Source organism: Ranitomeya variabilis, chromosome 1 (assembly GCF_051348905.1).
Source record: "Ranitomeya variabilis isolate aRanVar5 chromosome 1, aRanVar5.hap1, whole genome shotgun sequence".
NCBI classification, from domain to species: domain Eukaryota; kingdom Metazoa; phylum Chordata; class Amphibia; order Anura; family Dendrobatidae; genus Ranitomeya; species Ranitomeya variabilis.
Genome location: NC_135232.1, coordinates 1,052,136,127 through 1,052,158,968, shown reverse-complemented (window position 1 = coordinate 1,052,158,968; position 22,842 = coordinate 1,052,136,127). Strand labels below are relative to the sequence as shown.

The following is a 22,842-nucleotide window of genomic DNA, read 5'->3' as shown; positions in this document are numbered from 1 at the left end:
CGCATGCGCGGCCGGAACTCCGCCCCCACCTCCCCGCACCTCACAATGGGGCAGCTAATGGGACTAAGAAGGTAAAAATATTCTTGGGAAGCAAGGTGGCAATATTATTCCACTAGGAGGTTCCTGTCTGGATAAGATCCTATAAAACACTTCATCAAGAGAAACTTATGGTCAGACCCAAGGAGAAACACCCAGATCTGTGCGCTTTTGTTTGCAGTCCTCTCCCCTAGAAGGGTTCACAGACCCAATCCATAAGACATTTTTGTATAATTCCCTTTTTATTTTAGATTGTCTTTTTGCCATCCCATCTTTTTGTAATATTTAAGCAATGTACTTTATTTGTTTATTAAGTCTAAAATATATTAAGTTTGTGCCTTACTGCTCTAAACGTACCCACAACCCTGAAGATGTAACAAGTATAGCCTGGTTGTGTTAGTGTATTATTTAGGGCAGGTGTCTCGCTAGACTAACAAAATTGGTTATGGCAGAAAAAAAAGCGTGGTGGTGTGTGAACTGGTTGTGCCCTATCTCATTAAGGAGATCTGAGTGTGAGAACCGCACTGCTCCTTTACCGTCACATCCGAGTCACGTGTGTAACAAATGGCCATGTTCATTACAGAAATGTACATTATTCAAACCACTTGGGACAAGATACTGTATTTGATAAAATAAAAATAAGTTTTATTATATGCAACAAAGTAAAAATTACATATGAAGTCCAAGCGCTGCTTTCACACTCATGGCGGTAACCTAAGGAAACAATAAAAATGAAGATTGTGAGCACAATGCAGCTCTCCAACACATCACAACATGTTTAATAACGCCTAAAAAAAAAACTTGTATATTTTCATTATTGGCAGATCATAGTAGGGAGGTTAGAAAAGAATGCAATGCTTCAATGCCCTCCAGTTACACTGCCCACTTCGCCCAGCCATTACGAATATTTGCTGATCTGCGACATTGAGGATTCAGCCAATCTACATGGTGTTACACAACCGTATTAGTGAAGTGCTGGCACTGATTACCGAGGCACTACTAAACAAAGTACAGTATTACACGTTCTGTCCTGCTCTTTACCTGTGCCAACATAAGCCACGCTGTGTAAGGGAGGGTGCATGACAATTTTGTAGTACATTGAGAGTTTCATCAGGGTCCTTAGGTAGTAACTGGCTTTATTTGTATTTTGTGCACGTTTCTACAAAGGGGTTTTCTCAAGTTCATAAAATTGCTTGTAAAAACCTAAAAAAAATTCCCCTAATTCTCAAGTGTACAGCTCTTTACCTAGATTATTGGTCACCCTGCAGTCCCAGCCTGGCCAGTTACTTAGCACGCGGCACAAGCGGGCTTAATGCTTTACAGCTTGCTGGCGCCACTACAGAGGTGGCCGGATCACTGGATCACACCATCCTCAGTGCTTATGTATTGCCATTCTACAAAGACGAAAATGCCTCTGCTAGCAGTCTGGGAAATATTGAGCCGTGACCATGCCGGTAGTCCAAAGTGTCCATCTTCAGGAGAGCATTGCCCTTGACAAAGCAGGAAACCGTGGCTGGGAGCGGGAAGCGCTTGAAACTGCATCTTGAGATAACCTCTTTAATATACGGAACTTATTTTTGCTACCTTGAAGTGCTGCCACTTTCTAATGTCACAAAAAGTTAGTAATGGTGTGGTAAGATGTATTAGTTACAGCAGAAAAGATATCCAACATGTGTGCAGAGGATGCATGAAGGCACACAGCATCCTGCCGTAGAGCACTATAGTATGTAGATACTCTTCCATAACAGCAGGGCTTCTAGGGGGTCATGGATTTCTAATATGGTGTCTAACAAAACATGGGGCAATTGGCAATTTACGCAGCCAGAAAATCCCCATTATGACGCTATAAGCATAGAGAGGTACAGAAGGACCCCACAGAGATGTATAGGCACTGGCCTCCAGCTTCACACAGCTTAGGAGATATAGATAGATATATATATTATATATATATACACACACACACACACACACACTAATGCAATTTATACAAAGGATTCGGCCAGCCGCGACCAATTAGCGAAGCGTGGTTCAAATTCCGCGCCAATTCACGGGCGGACTGCGACTGTCGCTGATTGGTCACGCCCGGCCGTGACCAATCAGTGAAGCCACGGCCTGCTCCAGGTTTTTCAGGGCCCCCCTCTTTAACACATAGCACGACTCATGATGCACAGATACAGCAGACAACTATAGCACAGCCATGTAGCGTATAACAGCCCACGTAGTATATAACTCAGCCACATAGTATATAGCACAGACACGTAGTATATAGCACAGACACGTAGTATATAGCACAGACACGTAGTATATAGCACAGACACGTAGTATATAGCACAGACACGTAGTATATAGCACAGACACGTAGTATATAGCACAGACACGTAGTATATAGCACAGACACGTAGTATATAGCACAGACACGTAGTATATAGCACAGACACGTAGTATATAGCACAGACACGTAGTATATAGCACAGACACGTAGTATATAGCACAGACACGTAGTATATAGCACAGACACGTAGTATATAGCACAGACACGTAGTATATAGCACAGACACGTAGTATATAGCACAGACACGTAGTATATTGCACAGACACGTAGTATATTGCACAGACACGTAGTATATTGCACAGACACGTACTATAAATGCACAGCCACGTATTATATTGTACAGCCACGTAATATATTGCACAGCCAAATAAGATATAGCACAGCCACGTAATATATAGCACTGCCCAGCCACGAAATATATACCATAGCCACGTAGTATATACCACAGCCCACATAGTATATAGCAAAGAGATGTAGTATATAACACAGCCCACGCAGTATCTAACACAGCCCACGCAGTATATAGCAACGTGGGCACCATATCCCTGTTAAAAATAAAGAATTTAAAAAAAAATAGTCATATACTCACCTTCCGTCGGCCCCCGGATCCAGCCCAGGCGTTTACTGATGCTCCTCGCGACGCTCCGGTCCCAAGAGTGCATTGCGGTCTCGCGAGATGATGATGTAGCATGGACCGGACCGTCGCGAGGAGCGAGAAAGGCCTGGGCTGGATCCGGGGGCCGACAGAAGGTTAGTATATAATGATTTTTATTTTTATTTTTTTATTATTATTTTTAACATTAGATCTTTTTGCTATTGATGCTGCATAGGCAGCAGCTGACTGGAGGGGAGTATGGAGCGGGCACTGACGGCAGGGGAGTAGGGAGCGGCCATTTCGCGGCCGCACTGTGCCCGTCGCTGACTGGTCGTGGCCGTTTGACCACAACCAATCAGCGACTTGGGATTTTCGTGACAGACAGACGGAAGTGACCCTTAGACAATTATATAGTAGACACACACACATTTTAAATTTAGAGAGATGTCCATTTTTAGCTGCCTGACACTTCCACATTTATGAGACTCTGCATATCTTCAGTTCTTTCCCTGGTAGAAGAGATGATACTTACAGGCTCAGGAGGAGTCAGTGGGGGGCTGGGCGCTCTGCTCTTTGTCCTTGTCCTTCTCACATTTCTTCTTACATTCCTCACAGGTTTTATGACAGTGCCTGATGTACAGAAATATCATTATTACTTCACAATTCAGCAGACACTGAATTCTACAAAAATACACATTGATATTTTTACACTTTAACAAGACTCCTCTTCCCTTTGGTGATTTACCAGAAAATGTAATTTGTGCCAAGACTATCATCAAAATTAAACTCCCATTTGGCAAAGCAGTTTGTGGCCAGTACAATCAGTGTTTTATGAGCAGGAGATTATCACAGCAGGACTAGGTCTCACCAGCAAACCAGCCAGGCCAATCTGTGTAACCCCGCCCCCACCACTGATTGGCAGCTTGCTTACAGTGTGCACAGGAAGCGACCAATCAGGGGTGTGTGCGGGCTTATACAGGGCTTAGTTTTCTGACCACTGCTACATCTACAGAAGCGAAAACAGCGATTCCATCAACACAGCACCAATCAGTCCAGTAATTGATACATTACTGGAATCAGGCTCTCTGCCCCTATATCCTGGTGTTCTCAGATTTCATAGCAAAAACCTGCTGACAGATTCCCTTTAAGACGTAGGAGAGGGAAGGTGGGGGTGGGTTGGAAGCAGGGAATTCCCCCCCTATATAATGTGCACGTATCCAAAGATATCTTCTCTGTAAGAGAATACTATGTGTGAACGGAATAGTAAAAAGAATATGACATTTGGGTATGTTACAATTTATGGCACATACTTGCGATTGAAAAATCCGGGACCAAACGGACCAGCAATACCAGGAGTAAATCCAGCTTCAAATGGATTCTGCACTCCTAGTTTCTCAAACTTTTTCTGGCATGTTCCAAAATAGGAAATATTTCCAATGGTGAACCCCAGGAACCCGGCCACTGAGTCACACAAAAGAACATTAGTTGATACTTTACTTTTTGTTCCCTGGTATTGGTACAACACACAACATGTGCACCATGATAATCCTCATACTTACATGCAAGCTTTGGCAAGGAACCAAACCGTTTGTTTGCAGAGAGATATCCTGTGGGGGAAGAAAAAAAATCTAATGAGCCACAACTTATTTCTAACATTTAGATGTAGGGGGAATTCAACCCAATTATAATGTATCCATTCATTCTTAAAGCACAACTCGAGTCAAACCTAAAAAGGTATATATGTGATGTGAAGACAATGCCTCTGTATCTTTTTCCTTCTTTATGTAAGTCGATGATTGACAGCCAAATAATAGTGAACTGGAGGCAATTGTCCATGAGGAATGTGCCAAGATTCATCAAGAACCACTGCCAGAAGCTGCTGTCTGCCAATGCATCCCGTATGCGGCAGGTCATAACAGCCAGAGGGGCTGTACTAATTTTTCAATCCTTCTTTCTCATGAAACATTTTGTATAAACTGCCCATGCGCACTGATGCTGACAACGCAGTAATAATACATTCAGACGGATCTTGAGTTAATACAACTGTATACACGTGGTCACTTACCTTGGTGGATGAGGACTTGTGTGGCTAGCATGCTGGTAAGGGACAGAGGCAGAGCTGCAAGAACCAAAACCAGAAGTAAGTATTCACGTACTCAGATACGGCTGCAGACAAGCAGAAGGGGCACTCAGATTTGTTTTATTTATTTTTTATTGTTTCGGAGTTTGTTTTTTAAAGCACCATTCCAGCAAGATGTTATTTTATCGCTGGAGTGGTGTCGCGAATGTCTGCCCCCTCCCCCTAGTATTCTGCTCTTCCCGTTGCTGTCCCGATCCCGCTCCCGCTCCCAGCTTCTGACAGTCACCAGTTGCGGATTGGACGCTGCGGATTCGCAGCAATTTTCCATCAGGTTTACAGTACCATGTAAACCTATGGAAAACAAAATCCGCAGTGCACATGATGCGGAAAATACCGTGCGGAAACGCTGCGTTGAATTCTCCGCAGCATGTCAATTCTTTGTGTGGATTCCGCAGAGTATTACACCTGTTCCTTTATAGGAATCCGCAGGTGGTAAAACGCAGGTGAAATCTGTGGGTAATACGCAGGCAAAACGCAATGCGGAATACCTGCGGATTTTTCAAAAGCTGAGCGGAAATATCTGCACAGAAATCCGCAATGTGTGCACAGAGCCTAAGTCTATTCTAATGTAAGATACATAGAAAAGTGACACTGGAGCGATCCGGCAGGCCACAAACTGCAGAAGACTGAAGCGGCGCTGATAACAGAAGGCGGCGGCTGGTGAGTAATATTGGGGGCAGGGAACTTACATTCCTGACATCTCCAGCGGCAAAAGAAAAACCCTCTGGAGTGGTGCTTTAAGTTAAAACCAGGAGTGGAGCCTCAAGCCTTACATGCAATTACGAGGGCTGATAATGGCAAGGGGCTCGTTCATCGTCTGATTGAATTTTTTACGGCACCAATTCAATAATTGTTATCAGCAGCACATTGCCCATGTATACAGAGGATGTGCGGCTGACAACATGCATATTGTATGGTGACAGAACTATTGTGTTATACAGATTCGTTGGTCCATGTGCTGGACGTCTTGTATGTAGTCATTTGGCCCTTATCTATGGAGAGACTTTAAACCATCTAAAAAGTCCTTAAACGGCCACTCCAGAATTTGTGTTTTCTGTTTTATTTCACTGCTGGAGTGATATCACTAATGCAAGTTCCCTGCCTGTAGTATCATTCTTACCAGACACTGTCTTCTGCAGGATGTGACCTGCTGGATCGCTCCAGTGTTTGCTGGTCAAGGCAAAAGCCACTTCTCAATGTAAGTCTGAGAGCCAGAGCAAGGCCAAAAGGCGGCTCTCATAGACTTAGGCTACTTTCACACTAGTGACGTACCGACGCAAACTGTGATTAGAAAACACAAAGGGGGCAGAGGATGCAGTTTTACAACGCATCCGCTGCCCCATTGTGATGTCCGGGGAGGAGGGGGCGGAGTTCCGGCCGCGCATGCGCGGTCAGAAAAGGCGGACACAAAGCACCGAAAAACGGTACATGTAACTTTTTTTGTGCCGACGGTCCGACGCACGACGGATGCAACGTGTGGCAATGCGTCGTTAGTGTAAGTCTATGGAGAAAAAACGCATCATGCAGGCAATTTTGCAGGATGCGTTTTTTTTCCAAAACGACGCATTGCGACGTGTGTCGTACGACGCTAGTGTGAAAGAGGCCTTACACTGAGAGCTTGTGACTGTTACCTCTGACTTCCCATCAGTCAGATGTTGCAGTCACAAGATGGTGGCGCAGGACCAGAGAAGCGCAGAGAAGAGCAAAAGACAGCGGGTGGCAAGTATAGTTTTAGCGGAAGGAAAGACATTAGTAGCACCATCCCTGCAGTGAAAAAAAAATAAAAAAAAATCAGTGGATTGTGTATATTAAGAGAAATTCTCTCTGGAATGAATATTTCCATACACACAGTCGTTAGGAGCTTGGATGACAGTGCACAGAGCCATACTGCTCTGTACTAAAGGAGCCATACAGGCTCTGTACTAAAGGAGCCATACAGGCTCTGTGCCAATGTGCATGAGCCCCAAGGATGGAACTGAGAATGTACAGGGGTCGGCCTCCCAATTGTCCCAGTTATGGGAATGTCCTGCATTGTGGGTGATGCCTGTATCCCCCCAGCATTCCCAAACCTGCTCATCCCACACTCTAATACACAGTCTATTTCCAGCACGGAAAGTGTATACTGAATAATGAGTCCAAGTCCAAACAGTATGGTTATATCCTGACAACCTATAATAGCGATTAAATTGATTACCTCTGTACCAAAAACTCTCCTCTTTACATTCCTTTATGATTTTACCAAATTCTTCATGGTGTCCATGGGAAGTAATAGGACAATGCATCTGTAAATAAATAAATACACATTTAATAAAGATTCTTCTCGACTCTATAGACGTGCAGGGTGGAAGTAAACTGGGGGTGTGCCAATGCACCGGGGGGGAGCGCCAGTGCACCGGGGGGGCGCGCCAGTGCAAATTTACTGCTTTGTCGAAGTGCATGGTCACCCCCCCCCAGTGCACTTCGTTTGCTTTGCATATGGCTCCTACATCAGATTTCTTATGACTGACAAAAGGCTATGTTCACATGTTGCGTTTTTGCTACCTTTTTAATGCAAATTTTAAGCTGCATTTTACGGTACCAGGAAAAGCGATGAGATTTCAGAAATCTTATGTACACACGTTTTTTTTTCCCTGACTGAATTGGAAAACTGCTGCATTTCTTGAAAGCTGCAGCATGTCAATTTTTTCAGCCATAGAAAGTAATGAGTGAGTGCAAAGACACAGATATTAGGGTTTGCCGAGTTTTCTGTGAAAAAAGCAGTATATGAAACCCATTTATTTTTGTGATTTTCCCAAGTTTAAACCATAATGTCTTGGTCTCCTCCCCTGAGAATGGCAGTTGGGATTAGTGCAGTTTAATTAAGTTAGGGATGTGTGCAAAGTAAACATTGGCCGACCAAGGTGTGACATTGAACAATACCTGACCAACTCAAGGGCTGACCACAGTGTGAAAGTAAATGGTATCCTACAAGAGCAATGCTCTGCCAATCTCTTAGGTAAACTATTCCTGACCAACTCACCTGCCCCACTGTTACATTTGTAACTTTTTCTATCAGAATAGTCACTATTTTATTCAGACATAAAAATATTTTTCCACTAAATAATTTGATCAAAATGCCTTTTTTTCAAAAATGTCTTGCAATTGTTGGCCTGTGTTCATGATTCTGTGGTGGAAGCAAAGCTGAACTTTGGGATCCTGAAAAACACATGAAAAATGGAGCAAAACCCGCTATTTGTAAGCAGCTTCTTTACTGCCAAGAAAGCAGGTTTTGCCTGCAGAAAAAGCTGCAGCAAAACACATGTGAACATAAACTAACATAAATAAATAAATATGTGATTCTCCAGAATTTCTATTAGGCTACTTTCACACTAGCGTCGGGCTCGGCCCGTCGCCGTGCGTCGGGCCGAGGTCCCCGACGCTAGCGTTGTCTCCGCCGCACAACGGGGGCAGCGGATGCATTTTTCCAGTGCATCCGCTGCCCCATTGTGAGGTGCGGGGAAGTGCGGGGAGGTGGGGGCGGAGTTCCGGCCGCGCATGCGCGGTCGGAAAAAGCGGACCGTCGGGAGCAAAAAACGTTACATGTAATGTTTTTTGCTCCCGACGGTCCGCCACAGCACAGCGCAACCGTCGCACGACGGTTGCGACGTGTGTCAATGCGTCGCAAATGCGTCACTAATGTTAGTCAATGCTGAAAAAACGCATCCTGCAAGCACTTTTGCAGGATGCGTTTTTTCAGCAAAACGACGCATTTGCGACGTATTGCAGTTAACGCCAGTGTGAAAGTAGCCTTAGTCTTTGCCTGATGAAGAGACCTGAGTAGTCTCGAAAGCTTGCAATTTGTTATCTTTTAATGGCTAACTGAAAAGATGGTATCAACCACTGAGGACTCTCAATTCTAAATATTTTTCTATCTACTGGCTAACACGGTACCAAGATATATATCTTTCCTGTATTGTAAGCTAACATAGTAATTTTATTTGTACATACATGCAGTCACTTAATTTGTCTTGGAAGTGGTTACATTATCAATGACACATAGGTGCAGAAAATAAACTAATTTTTTTTTTATTGGGGTAGGGAGGAAAAAAAAAAAAGCAATGACTTACTATTTGACACCATCCATCGTGAGATATAAATACCTGATTCTACGGGTCGTGTAGGTAACAGCTGACGGTGAATAGGCACTCATGTACAGCTACAGCAACACTACACTGAGGAGCCCAAACACTGGCCTGGCCTCATTCAGACCTCTGTGTTCAACGTTTTTTCACGGATTGAACAAGTACCCGTTATAAATCTATGGGAATGTTCACGTACATTTTTTTCAGGGGCAGCACACAGATGGCATCAGTTTGCAGTCTGTGATTAACACTACTGGATAGGAGAAGCTATTAATTTACCGTATTTATCCATAAGTGAAAAATACTGATGGTTAAAAAAAATAAAACACACCACAAACCAAACACTGATGACACTCAAAACTTTTTTTAGTGTACAGGAAAAAAACACACTGATTTCTGTGTGAGGTCTAAGAAGCAGATATTATAGGTTATGTTTATTCATAGAAAAAGGTGTTACAGGACCTCTGCGACCCTCCCAATCTTTGGGTTAGAGCTTGTAGAAAATCTCATGCTACAGAAACATTAAAATGGCAAAAAAAAATAGATATTCAGTTGCAGAAATTTCTGTGAAATCTGCTGCATGTGACAGTAACCATGTTAGGCCTCCTTCACATGTATGTGAAAAACTGCTAAACATGTCATCAGTGTTTCACAACAGTGTACGGTCCGTGCGTCCATTTTTCCCCCATCAGTGTACGGTCCGTGCCTCCATTTTTCCCCATCAGTGTACGGTCTGTACGTCCATTTTTCCCCCAACAGTGTACGGTCCGTACGTCCATTTTTCCCCCATCAGTGTACGGTCCGTGCGTCCATTTTTCCCCATCAGTGTACGGTCTGTACGTCCATTTTTCCCCCAACAGTGTACGGTCCGTACGTCCATTTTTCCCCCATCAGTGTACGGTCCGTGCGTCCATTTTTCCCCCATCAGTGTACGGTCCGTGCGTCCATTTTTCCCCCATCAGTGTACGGTCCGTGCGTCCATTTTTCCCCCATCAGTGTACGGTCCGTGCGTCCATTTTTCCCCCATCAGTGTACGGTCTGTACGTCCATTTTTCCCCCATCAGTGTACGGTCCGTGCGTCCATTTTTCCCCCCATTAGTGTACGGTCCGTGCGTCCATTTTTCCCCCCATCAGTGTACGGTCCGTACGTCCATTTTTCCCCCCATCAGTGTACGGTTCTGTTTTTTTTCAAGGTCATAGACTTGGACTGGTAAGTTTGATCACAGTCCATAAAAATCCACCGACATAAGAATAGTCCAATAAACCATCATGGATACAAGGTCTATGCATGAAATACATGGAGAGAGCGAGAACCTGAAAAACGGTCATCTGACTACGCCCTTAGTGCATGTTCCCATGTAGCATAGAGGCTGCACTTTTTGTGCTGCATCTCGTTTATGTGGAAGATCTGCAGCATTTATCAGTTTTAGGCCGGTTTCACACGTCAGTGATTCCGGTACGTGAGGTGACAATTTCCTCACGTACCGGAGACACTGACACACGTAGGCCCATAAAAATCAATGCATCTGTTCAGATGTCATTGATTTTTTGCGGACCGTGTCTCCGTGTGCCAAACACGGAGACATGTCAGTGTTCGTGGGAGCGCACGTTTTACACGGACCCAATAGAGTCAATGGGTCCGCGTAAAACACGGACCTCACACGGACATTCTCCGTCTGGGGTCCGTGTGCGTGCAGGAGACAGCGCTACAGTAAGCGCTGTCCCCCCCACATGGTGCTGAAGCCGGTATTCATATCTTCCCTGCAGCAGCGTTTGCTGTAGAGAAAATATGAAGAATAGTGTTAAAAATAAAGATTTAGGTGTCCGCCGCCCCCCCACCCCCTGTGCGCCCCCCCGCTGGTCAGAAAATACCCGCTCCCTCGCTCCTTCCTGGTCTGGCCGCGCCTCCTACTGTATGCGGTCACGTGGGGCCGATCATTTACAATCATGAATAGTTGGCTCCGCCCCTATGGGAGGTGGAGCCACATATTCATGACTGTAAATGATCGGCCCCACGTGACCACATGCAGGAGAAGCCGCGGCCAGACCAGGAAGCAGCGAGGGAGCGGGTAAGTATTTTCTGACCAGCGGGGGGGCGCACAGGGGGTGGGGGGGCGGCGGACACATGGATCTTTATTTTAAACACTATTCTTCATATTTTCTCTGCAGCAAACGCTGCTGAAGGGAAGATATGAATCGCAGCTTCAGCACCATGCAGAGTGGGTACCACACGCTCCGTGTGGTACCCACTCGCCATACGTGTGCCGCACGTATGGCCTCCGTGAGTTCCCAGGCACGCGGACACGGATAACTCCGGTACCGATTTATTCCGGTACCGGAATTATCTGGACGTGTGGGACAGCCCTTAAGTGGATGTCATTTCATGAAACCTTGTGCCCGCTGCATTTATATAGACGCCAGGGAACTTTGTGTTTCTGGGACATTTTTCCCTACAGACTTCTACTGGGTCCTGAAAAAGCTCATGTAAAATCAGAATTGATTTTTAAGCGCGTAATTCTGGTTTTTCTACATTACAAAACCGTTGTGTCAAACAAAGCAAAAAAACAACAACAACCTACAATAAACAAAGAAAATTGTTAGTGCTTAGTTTAGGGGTGGAAGAAAAAAAAAGTCAGTGTTTCTGCATGTGTGAGCCTGGTTGTATGGATAGCTATGGCGTAGTGAAATAAGTCATTATCATGTTATGTAGGGTTACAGGGAATAGATTCTCATTTCTGTGCAGGGAAATGAGAAGGACAAAGAGGAATGAGAAGGACAAAGAAGAGCACTACACGGGCGAATGTGTGCGGAGAGCCTGTCGGGTAAAGTACACGCCTTGCTATAATGGGGGAGGAAATAAGTGAAAGGTAACCTAGAATCACAAGTCTACAGCCATAGAAGCAATCATTCAATTACAGCGTTTTTGTTCCATTCACCTAAATGGAGCTTGCAGAAATCTCAGCATCTGGAATATGTCTTAGGCTGGCGTAAGACAATGACACATGGCGTAAGACAATACGCCACGTATTATACGTCCGTACTACGGCCGTAATACGGAGAAATGTTCCCAAAATAGTGATCCGTAGGCAGGGTGTGTCAGCGTATTTTGCGCATGGCATTCTCCGTATGTAATCCGTATGGCATCCGTACTGCGAGATTTTCGCGCAGGCTTGCAAAACCGACATCTAATGGATTTATGTGCTCAAATGTTAGGGAAAACATATATACAGTATATATATATATATATATATATGTCATTGAGACACATATATATATATTCTGTATTTAGATTTCATTCAGCGCGATATCTGTGAACAGCCGGTAATTCAATTGCCGGCTTTTCATTTCTCCTGCACAAACCCGACAGGATATGAGACATGGTTTACATACAGTAAACCATCTCATATCCCCTTTTTTTTTGCATATTCCACACTACTAATGTTAGTACTGTGTATGTGCAAAATTTCAGCGCTGTAGCTGCTGAAATAAAGGGTTAAATGGCGGGAAAAATTGGCGTGGGCTCCCGCGCAATTTTCTCCGCCAGAGTGGTAAAGCCAGTGACTGAGGGCAGATATTAATAGCCAGGAGAGGGTCCATGGTTATTGGCCCCCCCGTGGCTAAAAACATCTGCCCCCAGCCACCCCAGAAAAGGCACATCTGGAAGATGCGCCTATTCTGGCACTTGGCCACTCTCTTCCCACTCCCTGTAGCGGTGGGATATGGGGTAATGAAGGGTTAATGCCACCTTGCTATTGGAAGGTGACATTAAGCCAGATTAATAATGGAGAGGCGTCAATTATGACACCTATCCATTATTAAGCCAATTGTAGGAAAGGGTTAAAAAACACACACACATTATTATAAAGGATTTTAATGAAATAAACACAGCGGTTGTTGTAATAATTTATTGTTCTCGCAATCCATTTCCAGGCCCTCGCTTGGCAAAATAATAAACGCACAAGATACATACCTTCTGATGTCAGATCACGTCCCACGAAGTAATCCATCTGAAGGGGTTAACTAATATTACAGGCAGAGCTGCGATAAACCACTCGCTCGTGCCTGTAATCCCCGGGTGCTGAAAGGAAAGCAGTGATCTATACTTACATTGAGTCGCGGTGATGCGCCCCTGCTGGATGTTCTCATGAACTGCAGCCTGGGAACTTCTTCCCACGCTCCAGGTCATATGAGGACATCCACCAGGGGGCGCATCACCGCGACTGAAGGAAATGTAGGTCAATGACCTACATTTCATTCATTCGCCGGGGATTACAGGCACGGAGCACAGCTGCATTTAGCAGGGCTCGTGCCTGTAATATTAGTTAACCCCTTCAGATGGATTACTTCGTGGGACGAGACGGTTCACCAGAAGGTATGTATCTTGTGCGTTTATTATTTTTCAAAGCGAGGGTGTTCCTGATGGATTGCGAGAACAATAAATTATTACAACAACCGCTGTGTTTATTTCATTAAACTACTTTTAAATCATGTGTGTGTGTGTTTTTTAACCCTTTCATACAATTGGATTAATAATGGATAGGTGTCATAATTGACGCCTCTCCATTATTAATCTGGCTTAATGTCACCTTCCAATAGCAAGGTGGCATTAACCCTTTATTACCCCATATCCCACCGCTACAGGGAGTGGGAAGAGAGTGGCCAAGTGCCAGAATAGGCGCATCTTCCAGATGTGCCTTTTCTGGGGTGGCTGGGGGCAGATGTTTGTAGCCAGGGGGGGGGGGCAATAACCATGGACCCTCTCTAGGCTATTAATATCTGCCCTCAGTCACTGGCTTTACCATTCTGGCGGAGAAAATTGCGCGGGAGCCCACGCCAATTTTTTCCGCCATTTAACCCTTTATTTCAGCAGCTACAGCGCTGAAATTTTGCACATACACACTACTAACATTAGTAGTGTGGAATATGCAAAAAAAAGGGGGATATGAGATGGTTTACTGTATGTAAACCATGTCTCATATCCTGTCGGGTTTGTGCAGGAGAAATGAAAAGCCGGCAATTGAATTACCGACTTTTCACTAACACCGCTGCGTATTTCTCGCAAGTCACACTGCTGGTCCGTGTGGAATCCGTATTTTTCTCGCCCCCATAGACTTTCATTGGCGTATTATTTGCGCAATACGCTGACAAACGCAGCATGCTGCAATTTTGTACGGCCGTAGAACGCCGTATAATACTGAACCGTAATATACGGCTAATAGGAGCAGCCCCATTGAGAAGCATTGTGCCGTATGTAATGCGAGTTTTACGTACGTAGTTTTTGCGCTCTTACGTCCGTAAAACACGCATGTGTGACCCCAGCCTTATGAGCTGCTCAGCATAAGGCCTCATTAAGGTTTGTTTTTTTCCCTTTTTGCTTCAAGGGGAAAAAAATAAAAATAAAACCATATTAATTCAGTATGTTGGATCTGATTTTCAACCATATTTGTTCCACGTTTCCATATTTCCCATATGAAAAAATAAATTCTAAGTTTCTCCTAGTAGCTATATAATGGAGATGCTGCTTTTTCCTGGATGTTTTCCACAAGTGCCTGCACTGAAATACACAACTGCACTTTACTGTGTTTATCTTGATGTTTCTTTTCGAAACATTCTCCCTACATTTTGAATGTATATTTGTTTCGGCATATTTTCTTATGTAGAAATGTTGCAATTCTGCACTTAAAAAAAAAATGCAAATTACAACTTCATGTCCTTTAAGAAAAAAAAAAATAAAATCACAAACTCCCCTCATGAAATCACATCCACCTTCTTTGAAGTGTTAAAAGCAGTGAATTTTCTGTATATATATAAAAATGCAGTCTGTGGGGGGGCCCACAAAGAAGCAAGTAACTAACTTTGATTGGTGAGTTTGACGCGTGACTCAGATTAAAAATGGATGTGTCTCTGCTTTGGTTTTTTTACGGACACTTGGTCTGAAACAAAGTACGGACATGTGCACAGCTCCTTAGAATATATAGAGTAGGTGTTTGCTCTGTGAAAAACACGGATGGAACCCTTGTGATAACCTGCCATGTGAGTGAGGCCCTAGAGGACTGCTGCTTGTGCACGTGGCTACATTATAGCTCCGCTAAGTATGTACTCACAATAGGGCGGCAATACAGTGGTATAAGGCTTGTACTGCACACATGGGCTCCTACTTCTCTAATCTGCATAAATACATCAGAAAATACAAATTCCACCATGTTGCATAAGTCTCTGCATGTACAGAGGTATGAATAAGGATTGCTGCAAGCATATGTTAAAGGGGTTGTCCACTACTTGGACAACCTCTTCTCAATCCCTATGGGTCCCCCTTGCAATATATTGACCCACATACTCACCTCCGATGCTGGCTCCGTTCCGGCAGTGTTGTCACTGGCTCTCCTGGGGATCACGTCATACTTTTATGTCACGCTATCCCTGCGGCCAATCAGTGCTGGCTTCACTCTTGGCGCCTTTGGACAGATCAGAAACACTTAGAGTAAGGCCGGGGTCACACTTCCTATGCAATGCGAGAAACTCTCGCCTCAATACCCGGCACTGCCGCCGGCACTTGGGAGCATTGAAATACATGGAACCGCACACTCCGGTCCTGAGTGCCGGCGGCAGTGCCAGGTATTGAGGCGAGTTTCTCACATTGCATAGGAAGTGTGACCCCGGCCTAAGTGAGAGCGGCTGCTGGCCTCTCATGTCCTCAGGATGTCAATGATGTTCGAAGGAGAAGAGAGAGAAGCCAGCAGTGATTGGCTGCAGGGAGAGCGTGACATAAATCGCTGGAATAGCGCCAGCATCAGGGGAGTGTGTGCATTATTACTGTATAAGGGGGAAACATAGGGATCGAGAATAGGTTGACCAAGTAGTGACAACCCCATTACATTTTTTATTACAAATATATCAATCAGTAGATACTGTATGAAGTCCAACTAAACATGTATGTTGTTACACCAAGATTGTGCAGCTTTATGCTGTGGCCTCATTCAGACGTTAGTATTTTTCACCTACAGAAAAAAAATAAATGGTATTGGTGTCATCAGTATTTTTCCCCATATGGATAGATACATTGTAAATCTTCTCCTATCCTTTGCAATTTTAAGCATCCACAGCACAAGGATGGAACATGGATTGAACCCATAGACTTCTATTGGCACTTTTCATCCGAGCTGCCAGAAAAAAAAAAACAAAAAAAAAAAACAAACAGACGTCTCCCTGAGTTTCGCATGGATACACGGCTTGAGAAAAAAAAAAAAAAAACACGGATATGTGAATAGCCCCATAGTCTATGATGGGAATATGTTGTATCTGTGAAAAAACACAGACATTTGACCCACTTTTCTCGTACATGAGACATTTTTGACTACATGATCAAACAATGTTAGTATGCGCACCAAAAATACACGCAATTTTCCAATATTGTTTTCGGAAAATATGGCTTTTATAGGTGAAGCGTTTTTGCCTCGTTTTTTTCCCATGAAAAAAAAAAATGCAGCGTTTCACAGTTCCAGCAAAGTGCGTGAGATTTCTGAAGACTCGGGCACATGCAGATTACTGCACTTTTTCTTTGACGATTTGAATCTTCAAATCGTTTTTGCAAATCTTCAGTATGTCATTCTTTAAGGGTATGTTTCCACGTTCAGTTTTGCTTCAGGCTTTGGTCAGGATTTTATGCAGGTAAAATCCTGACCAAAACTGCACCTGAGGTCACTGGCAGGTCACTTGCGTGTTTTGCTCATAGTAGCAACATGCTGCGTTTTGAAAAAACGCACCACGCATGCGTTTTCGCGGCAAAAACGCATGCGTTTTTTAACGCATAGTGGAGTCTGGATTTCATGAAATCCCATCCACTATGCTGTAACATCTGGACGCTGCGTTTTTGACGCTGCGGAAAAACGCAGCGTCAAAAACGCAGCGTTTCCTGAACGTGGAAACATACCCTAAGAATTTTTTTTATTGCCAACACTCTGCTGCAAAGTCTGCTGCAAATACTCAGTGTGTGAACACGCCCTTATTTCAACATGCTTCTCCTTAAAACAAAATTGTCTGGTCCATTGCAATATTAAAAAAAAAAAAAAAGTCTCATGTAAATGTACTCTAATGGTGGTATAAAAAAACAAAACAAAAAACAAACCCTAGCCCAAGTCCGATAATTCAGAATATTTGGTACTAGTTGGCACATCGGTTGTCGGGGGCGCAGACAATATCAGTAAAATCAAGCAGGTCAAATGTAAATGTATTTAATGAGACGATGAACACAGAGAGGTATGTGTGTCACTGAATACATATATGTTTTCACGACTATTTGAGCCCAAGGATCCATTATATGTCCATTTTGCAAGGCGGCAAGAAAATCTCGCCATACGGATGTCACACGGATGCTTATGTGCGAGAAAATCGCATCCTCGCACTGCACACGGATCACTGTTCAGGGAACATTTCAGCGATTTTTTATACGATGTGTGTGACTCCAGCCTAAAGGAGATCCCCCATTAAACATAATGGTATTTTACTTACTGATCAGAAGGGGTCTGCTTGTCAGGACCTTGCAAAAGAACAGGGGCAGCTGCATTTTTTTCCCCTCCACAGTAGCACTGCCATCTATCTGCAGTGTAGGGAAGTGCAACACAGCCCTATGTATGTGAACGGAGCAGCTCCCTGTACAGCAGTGCCACTCTGACAGTAAAAATGATAAAGGAGAATTGACCCCATAACTGAGCGTATTTACACTATTGTATAATAATTGGGAATATCTCTTTAAAAAAAAAAAAAAAAAGTGATATCTGAAAATTATTTTACTTTTTTTCCCCCCTATGGTTGGATTTTTTTTTTCTCAATTTTTGCAAGGTTGTTTCCACCAATCTCTCCCATCGGGAAACAATGTACAGTCTGAGTTATGTCAACTCTGCAGTTTTTTACTTGGAACCAGAGGTGACTCCAGGTCACCAATAAGCTGCAACCATAGAAGGAAGATAGACTTTCCTATGACTGTCCAATAATACAGAAAATCTGATGGTTCAGAACCTGTCCGGTCCCTTTTAGGCTGCATTCATTTATATCTTCAGTTTTAAAGCAGAAGTCTTAAGACAGGTAAAATCTTACTTTTATTCTACTTCCACATATGTAGCAAATATTTTATATGTACCTGCCTGAAATCGGCTGGGCGAGGAGTTGGGCAAGCTGGAAAGCCCCCAAGGCAAATGTTAGGATTTGTTTCAGCCTTGTGGTAGTGTGCTTTGAGGTAGTTTGATGCCACCTGCAGGTCATTTTTCCTTACTGCAGTTTTATGAAAATTAATGTTTAAAATGTATTTTGTGATCAAATCATGGATGTGTGGTTTGTTTGGCTACTTTCTTGCTGAAAGGGGCAAGTTTACCTTTCAAATGGTGTATAATTTGTGTGTGTGGGTGCAGTATGAACAGAGATACAAGTAATCACCGAAAAAGAGTGGTTTGAAATAATATAGAAGGATTAGTATTACTTATCTGATATACAGCACAAAACAGTCAGTTCTTTCTGTCTAGCAAAGCCAATGAGTACAGACATGTCGTACGTATATAAGGCCATCACTTATATATATATATATATATATATTATTTTTATTTATTTTTCTTTTTTCGTTTGTTTCCTTTTTGGCTGTATATCTTTCGATGCCCTGAGTGCTGGGAGCTGTATACTAACATCGTTAACTTCGTGCATTACTAAAGTAGAAAGCGCTCGATGTTAGTGAACAATTGAGGACATATAAACATGTCTCCACCGTGCGCCATCGCACGCATCTGCACGTCTTACGGATGATGGGTGTGAATATGAAGATAATAGGAATACGTTCATCTGCATCTCTACATATATAGTACGATATATAAAAATCACTCGTATATACAAACATTCATATTCTCCATTTATATCTAACCACAGATTTAAATCAGTGATTTCCAGTTATTGCACCACTATAACTCTTTGCATGATGGGAGTTGTAGTTTTGCAGCAGTCTATATAATAATGACTTACTAGATTTTTCTTTTCTGGTGCAGGGCTGGTGCCCTGGTCTGGAGCTTGTTGAGGGTCTGGAGCTTGCTGAGGGTCTGCAGCCATATTTTCTGTCAGTAGATAGCAGAGAATGAAGGTCACCAGCACAATGAGGGTGTGTGGAGCTGGAGCAGGCTGCTGTTATGTCCCTGTGTAGTTAGGAGGGCGGAAGAGATTACCAAGACACTCCCAATACTAGATGACGTGAGGATTTCTAGGGGACCTGGAGAGGGAATCAATCCTACGCTGTAAATGCATACATTGAGCAGAGTGGGCCTGAAATCATTCCCACCTAAATACAGACCCTACAAGGATAGCCGCACTATACACTAGGGAAAATAAAAGAAAAAGAAAAAAAGATCTACCTGAAAAAGAAAAAAAAAATTGGCCTTGATTTGCCCTCTGCTGCTAAGTTGTTACTTTGTGGGGCCATGTTCCCATGTAGCCAGAGACGTGGCAGCTAAGGGGTCCGAAGCATCTGATTGAGCCCCTGACTAGGTAACCCTGATTACTATTATGGTGGCGCACCCTAAGGCTATGTGCACACGTTGCGGATTGTATGCTTTTTTGCTGCGTTTTTTCACCGCGAAATCGCATACACAACACAACCCATTGAATTCAATGGGATTCTGCAATGCTGTGCTAATGCTGTGTATTTTTACTCGGCGGAATCGCATCGCGGAAAAATACGCAGCATGCTCATTCTTTGTGTGGATCGCGGGGATTCCGCACACATAGGAATGCATTGATCCGCTTAATTCCCGCATGGGGCTTTGCCCACCATGTGCAAAGTAAGCGGATCATGTGCAGATGGTACCCAGGGTGGAGGAGAAGAGACTCTCCTCCAGGCCCTGGGAATAAAAAATAGTTATAAATACTCACCTTCTGGCAGCCCTCGGATCCAGCCCAGGCCTTAGCGATGCTCCCGGCAGCTCCCGTTCCCAGTGATGCCTTGTGACAATGACCTGTGATGACGTAGCGGTCTCACGTGATGCTACCTCATCTAGGGTCATTGTCGCAAGGCATCTCTGGGAACGGGAGATGCCGGGAGCATCGCGAGGATCGGGAAGGCTGCAAGGGACGCTGGAAGGTGAGAATATCACAATTTTTGCTTTCTTGGCCTTTTTCAGAGAATATGAATGATAACACCAAAACTTTTTCTCCACTCATGGTTAGTGGTTGGTTGAAGCCATTTATTGTCAAACTACTGTGTTTTCTCTTTTTAAATCATATTGACAACCGAAAACATCCAAATGACCCTGATCAAAAGTTCGCATACCCCATTTTTTAATACCGTGTATTGCCCCCTCTGACATCAATGACAGCTTGAAGTCTTTTGTGGTAGTTGTGGATGAGGTTCTTTATTTTCTCAGATAGTAAAGCTGCCCACTCTTCTTGGCAAAATGCCTCCAGTTACTGTAAATTCCTGGGCTGTCTAGCATGAACTGCGCGCTTGAGAGTGGCTCAATGATATTGAGGTCAGTTGTGGGTGTTGCCACACCGCCCATTAGTTCATCAAAGTGCTATACGCCACAAATACTACTCCATCTCTAACTGGAGTATCACTTTTGTAGCTGTGCACGTCACTCAGAAGATTCGCTGATTAAGTGGCATGCATTTCTTAATGAATTTGGTGCATCATACTCCAGCCATGGTGGCATTGCCCGAGCATTTGCTGTGCCAGTTGCGATAAATTGGCTGCGCTCAGATTAGAAAACGAGAGCCTGGTGACAGATTCCCTCTCTCACCTATTTACTACTTTTGTGGCTGCATTATCACACACAGTTTGTGCAGTTTTCTCGGATGACATTATAACACAATACTTTGCGTGCAGTCACTGTGGTGTCACAGGCTTATCGGGATGCAGTACTTTAAAGGGAACCTGTTACCCCCAAAATCGAAGGTGAGCTAAGCCCACCGGCATCAGGGGCCTATCTACAGCATTCTGTAATGCTGTAGATAAGCCCCCGATGTATCCTGAAAGATGAGAAAAAGAGGTTAGATTATACTCACCCAGGGGCGGTCCCGGTTCTGTTCTGGTCCGATGGGCGTCGCGGTCCGGTCCGGGGCCTCCCATCTTCTTACGATGACGTCCTCTTCTTGTCTTCACGCTACGGCTCCAGCGCAGGCGTACTGATTTGCCCTGTTGAGGGCAGAGCACAGTACTGCAGTGCGCAGGCGCCGGGCCTTTCTGACCTTTTCCGACGCCTGCGCACTGCAGTACTTTGCTCTGCCCTCAACAGGGCAGACAAAGTACGCCTGCGCCAGAGCTGTAGCGTGAAGACAAGAAGAGGACGTCATCGTAAGAAGATGGGAGGCCCCGGACCAGACCTTCGATTTTGGGGGTGACAGGTTCCCTTTAATGAGCTCCCACGAGTGCTGACCGCAGACATGAATATATACAGTCAGGGCTGCCACTAGGAATTTCGGGGCCCCATACTGGCAAAATTTTCGGGGCCCCCCTAGAGACTCCACCCAGGCTCCACCCCAGCCCTGCCTCCACCCCTCGTACCATCCACAGTCCCACTGCCCTCTATTGCAAAAACTCCACTTCTGCACCACATCCTCACCAATCACACATTTACAGTTCCCATCACCACATACATGGCCAGCAGCTTTTGTTTTGGCCAAAAGATTTTTTAATCCACCACCAAGACAAGGTAGACTCTTCTGGCCGGACTCTACTCTACTGTAACTTACTAAACATTTGTTAAAATATCCAATTTAGGTATATTTTTATTTATTTTTTAATTTTTAAATGACCAATAATATCACAAACAAGGAAAAATACCGCCACACCATGATCAGACACCATATTACTACCACATAGTGATCTATAATACCACATACAAGAAACAAATACCGCAACACCATGTCCAGATCACATATTACCACCACATGGTGACCAATAATACCACATAAAAGGGATAACTACCACCACACCATGACCAGACCACATATTACCACCACAGTGACTAAATAAGGGACAAATACCGCCACACCTTGGCCGGACAACATATTACCACCGCATAGTGACTGAATACTGCAATACTGATCATTAATAAATGAAAAAAACACAATACTATCACCATAAGTGCCATTATACACAGGAGATCTGTACTTAGTATGCAGTGTCTGTGTACAGGTAACACACTAACTCACCAGTGAGGTCTCTTGGTGAAGTCCTTCAGCTTCGCTTTCCATCTTCATCCAGCACAGACCGCCATCACTTCTTCCAGCCAGGGCTCGTCTCTGCAGGAAATAACATAGTTATCTAGAGCTCCGCCTGCAGAACACATTGCTTAATTTTTTCCCGACTTCTATACTACGCCAGATGAAGAAAAAAAGGCGACCTAGTGTCGCTCTGCACAGTAACAAGACCGCCCCCCCATTTAAAACAGTATCCTCAAAAAATAAAATAAACACATCACTGCAGTAATAATATCCTTTAATTAGCCCCTATGGTAATAATATCTGCATCCTGGCCCCCTGTATCTCATTCCTGGCTCCAGCCATATGTTCTCCCTTCCTGCCCTCATGAGTATCCATTCTGCCCCCATATGATCTCCCCATCCTGCCCCATGACCCTGAACCATCT

At 44.1% G+C, this 22,842-nt stretch overlaps 1 protein-coding gene across 1 annotated transcript; it reads right to left on the bottom strand.

Annotated features, from left to right (window-relative positions):
- Window positions 1-655: 655 nt before the first annotated feature.
- Window positions 656-19,559, bottom strand: OCIAD2 (OCIA domain containing 2). Its single transcript, XM_077279786.1, has 7 exons — window positions 19,227-19,559; window positions 7,298-7,385; window positions 5,029-5,082; window positions 4,523-4,570; window positions 4,274-4,424; window positions 3,496-3,593; window positions 656-750 (listed from the first exon to the last, which is right to left on the bottom strand). Exons 1-6 carry the CDS (start codon window positions 19,308-19,310, stop codon window positions 3,500-3,502), a joined length of 519 nt encoding a protein of 172 aa, XP_077135901.1. The 5' UTR covers window positions 19,311-19,559; the 3' UTR covers window positions 656-750; window positions 3,496-3,499.
- Between the last annotated feature and the right edge of the window lie 3,283 nt (window positions 19,560-22,842).

Bases quoted from the DNA above. Each gene is read 5' to 3' on its own strand.
- OCIAD2 (XM_077279786.1), bottom strand. From the start codon at position 19,310: ATGGCTGCAGACCCTCAGCAAGCTCCAGACCCTCAACAAGCTCCAGAC. The intron at 7,386-19,226 runs GTAAGTCATTAT...ATTTATTTACAG, and splicing joins CACCAGAAAAGAAAAATCTA to ATGCATTGTCCTATTACTTC. The intron at 5,083-7,297 runs GTAATCAATTTA...TGGTTCTTGCAG, and splicing joins GGAGAGTTTTTGGTACAGAG to CTCTGCCTCTGTCCCTTACC.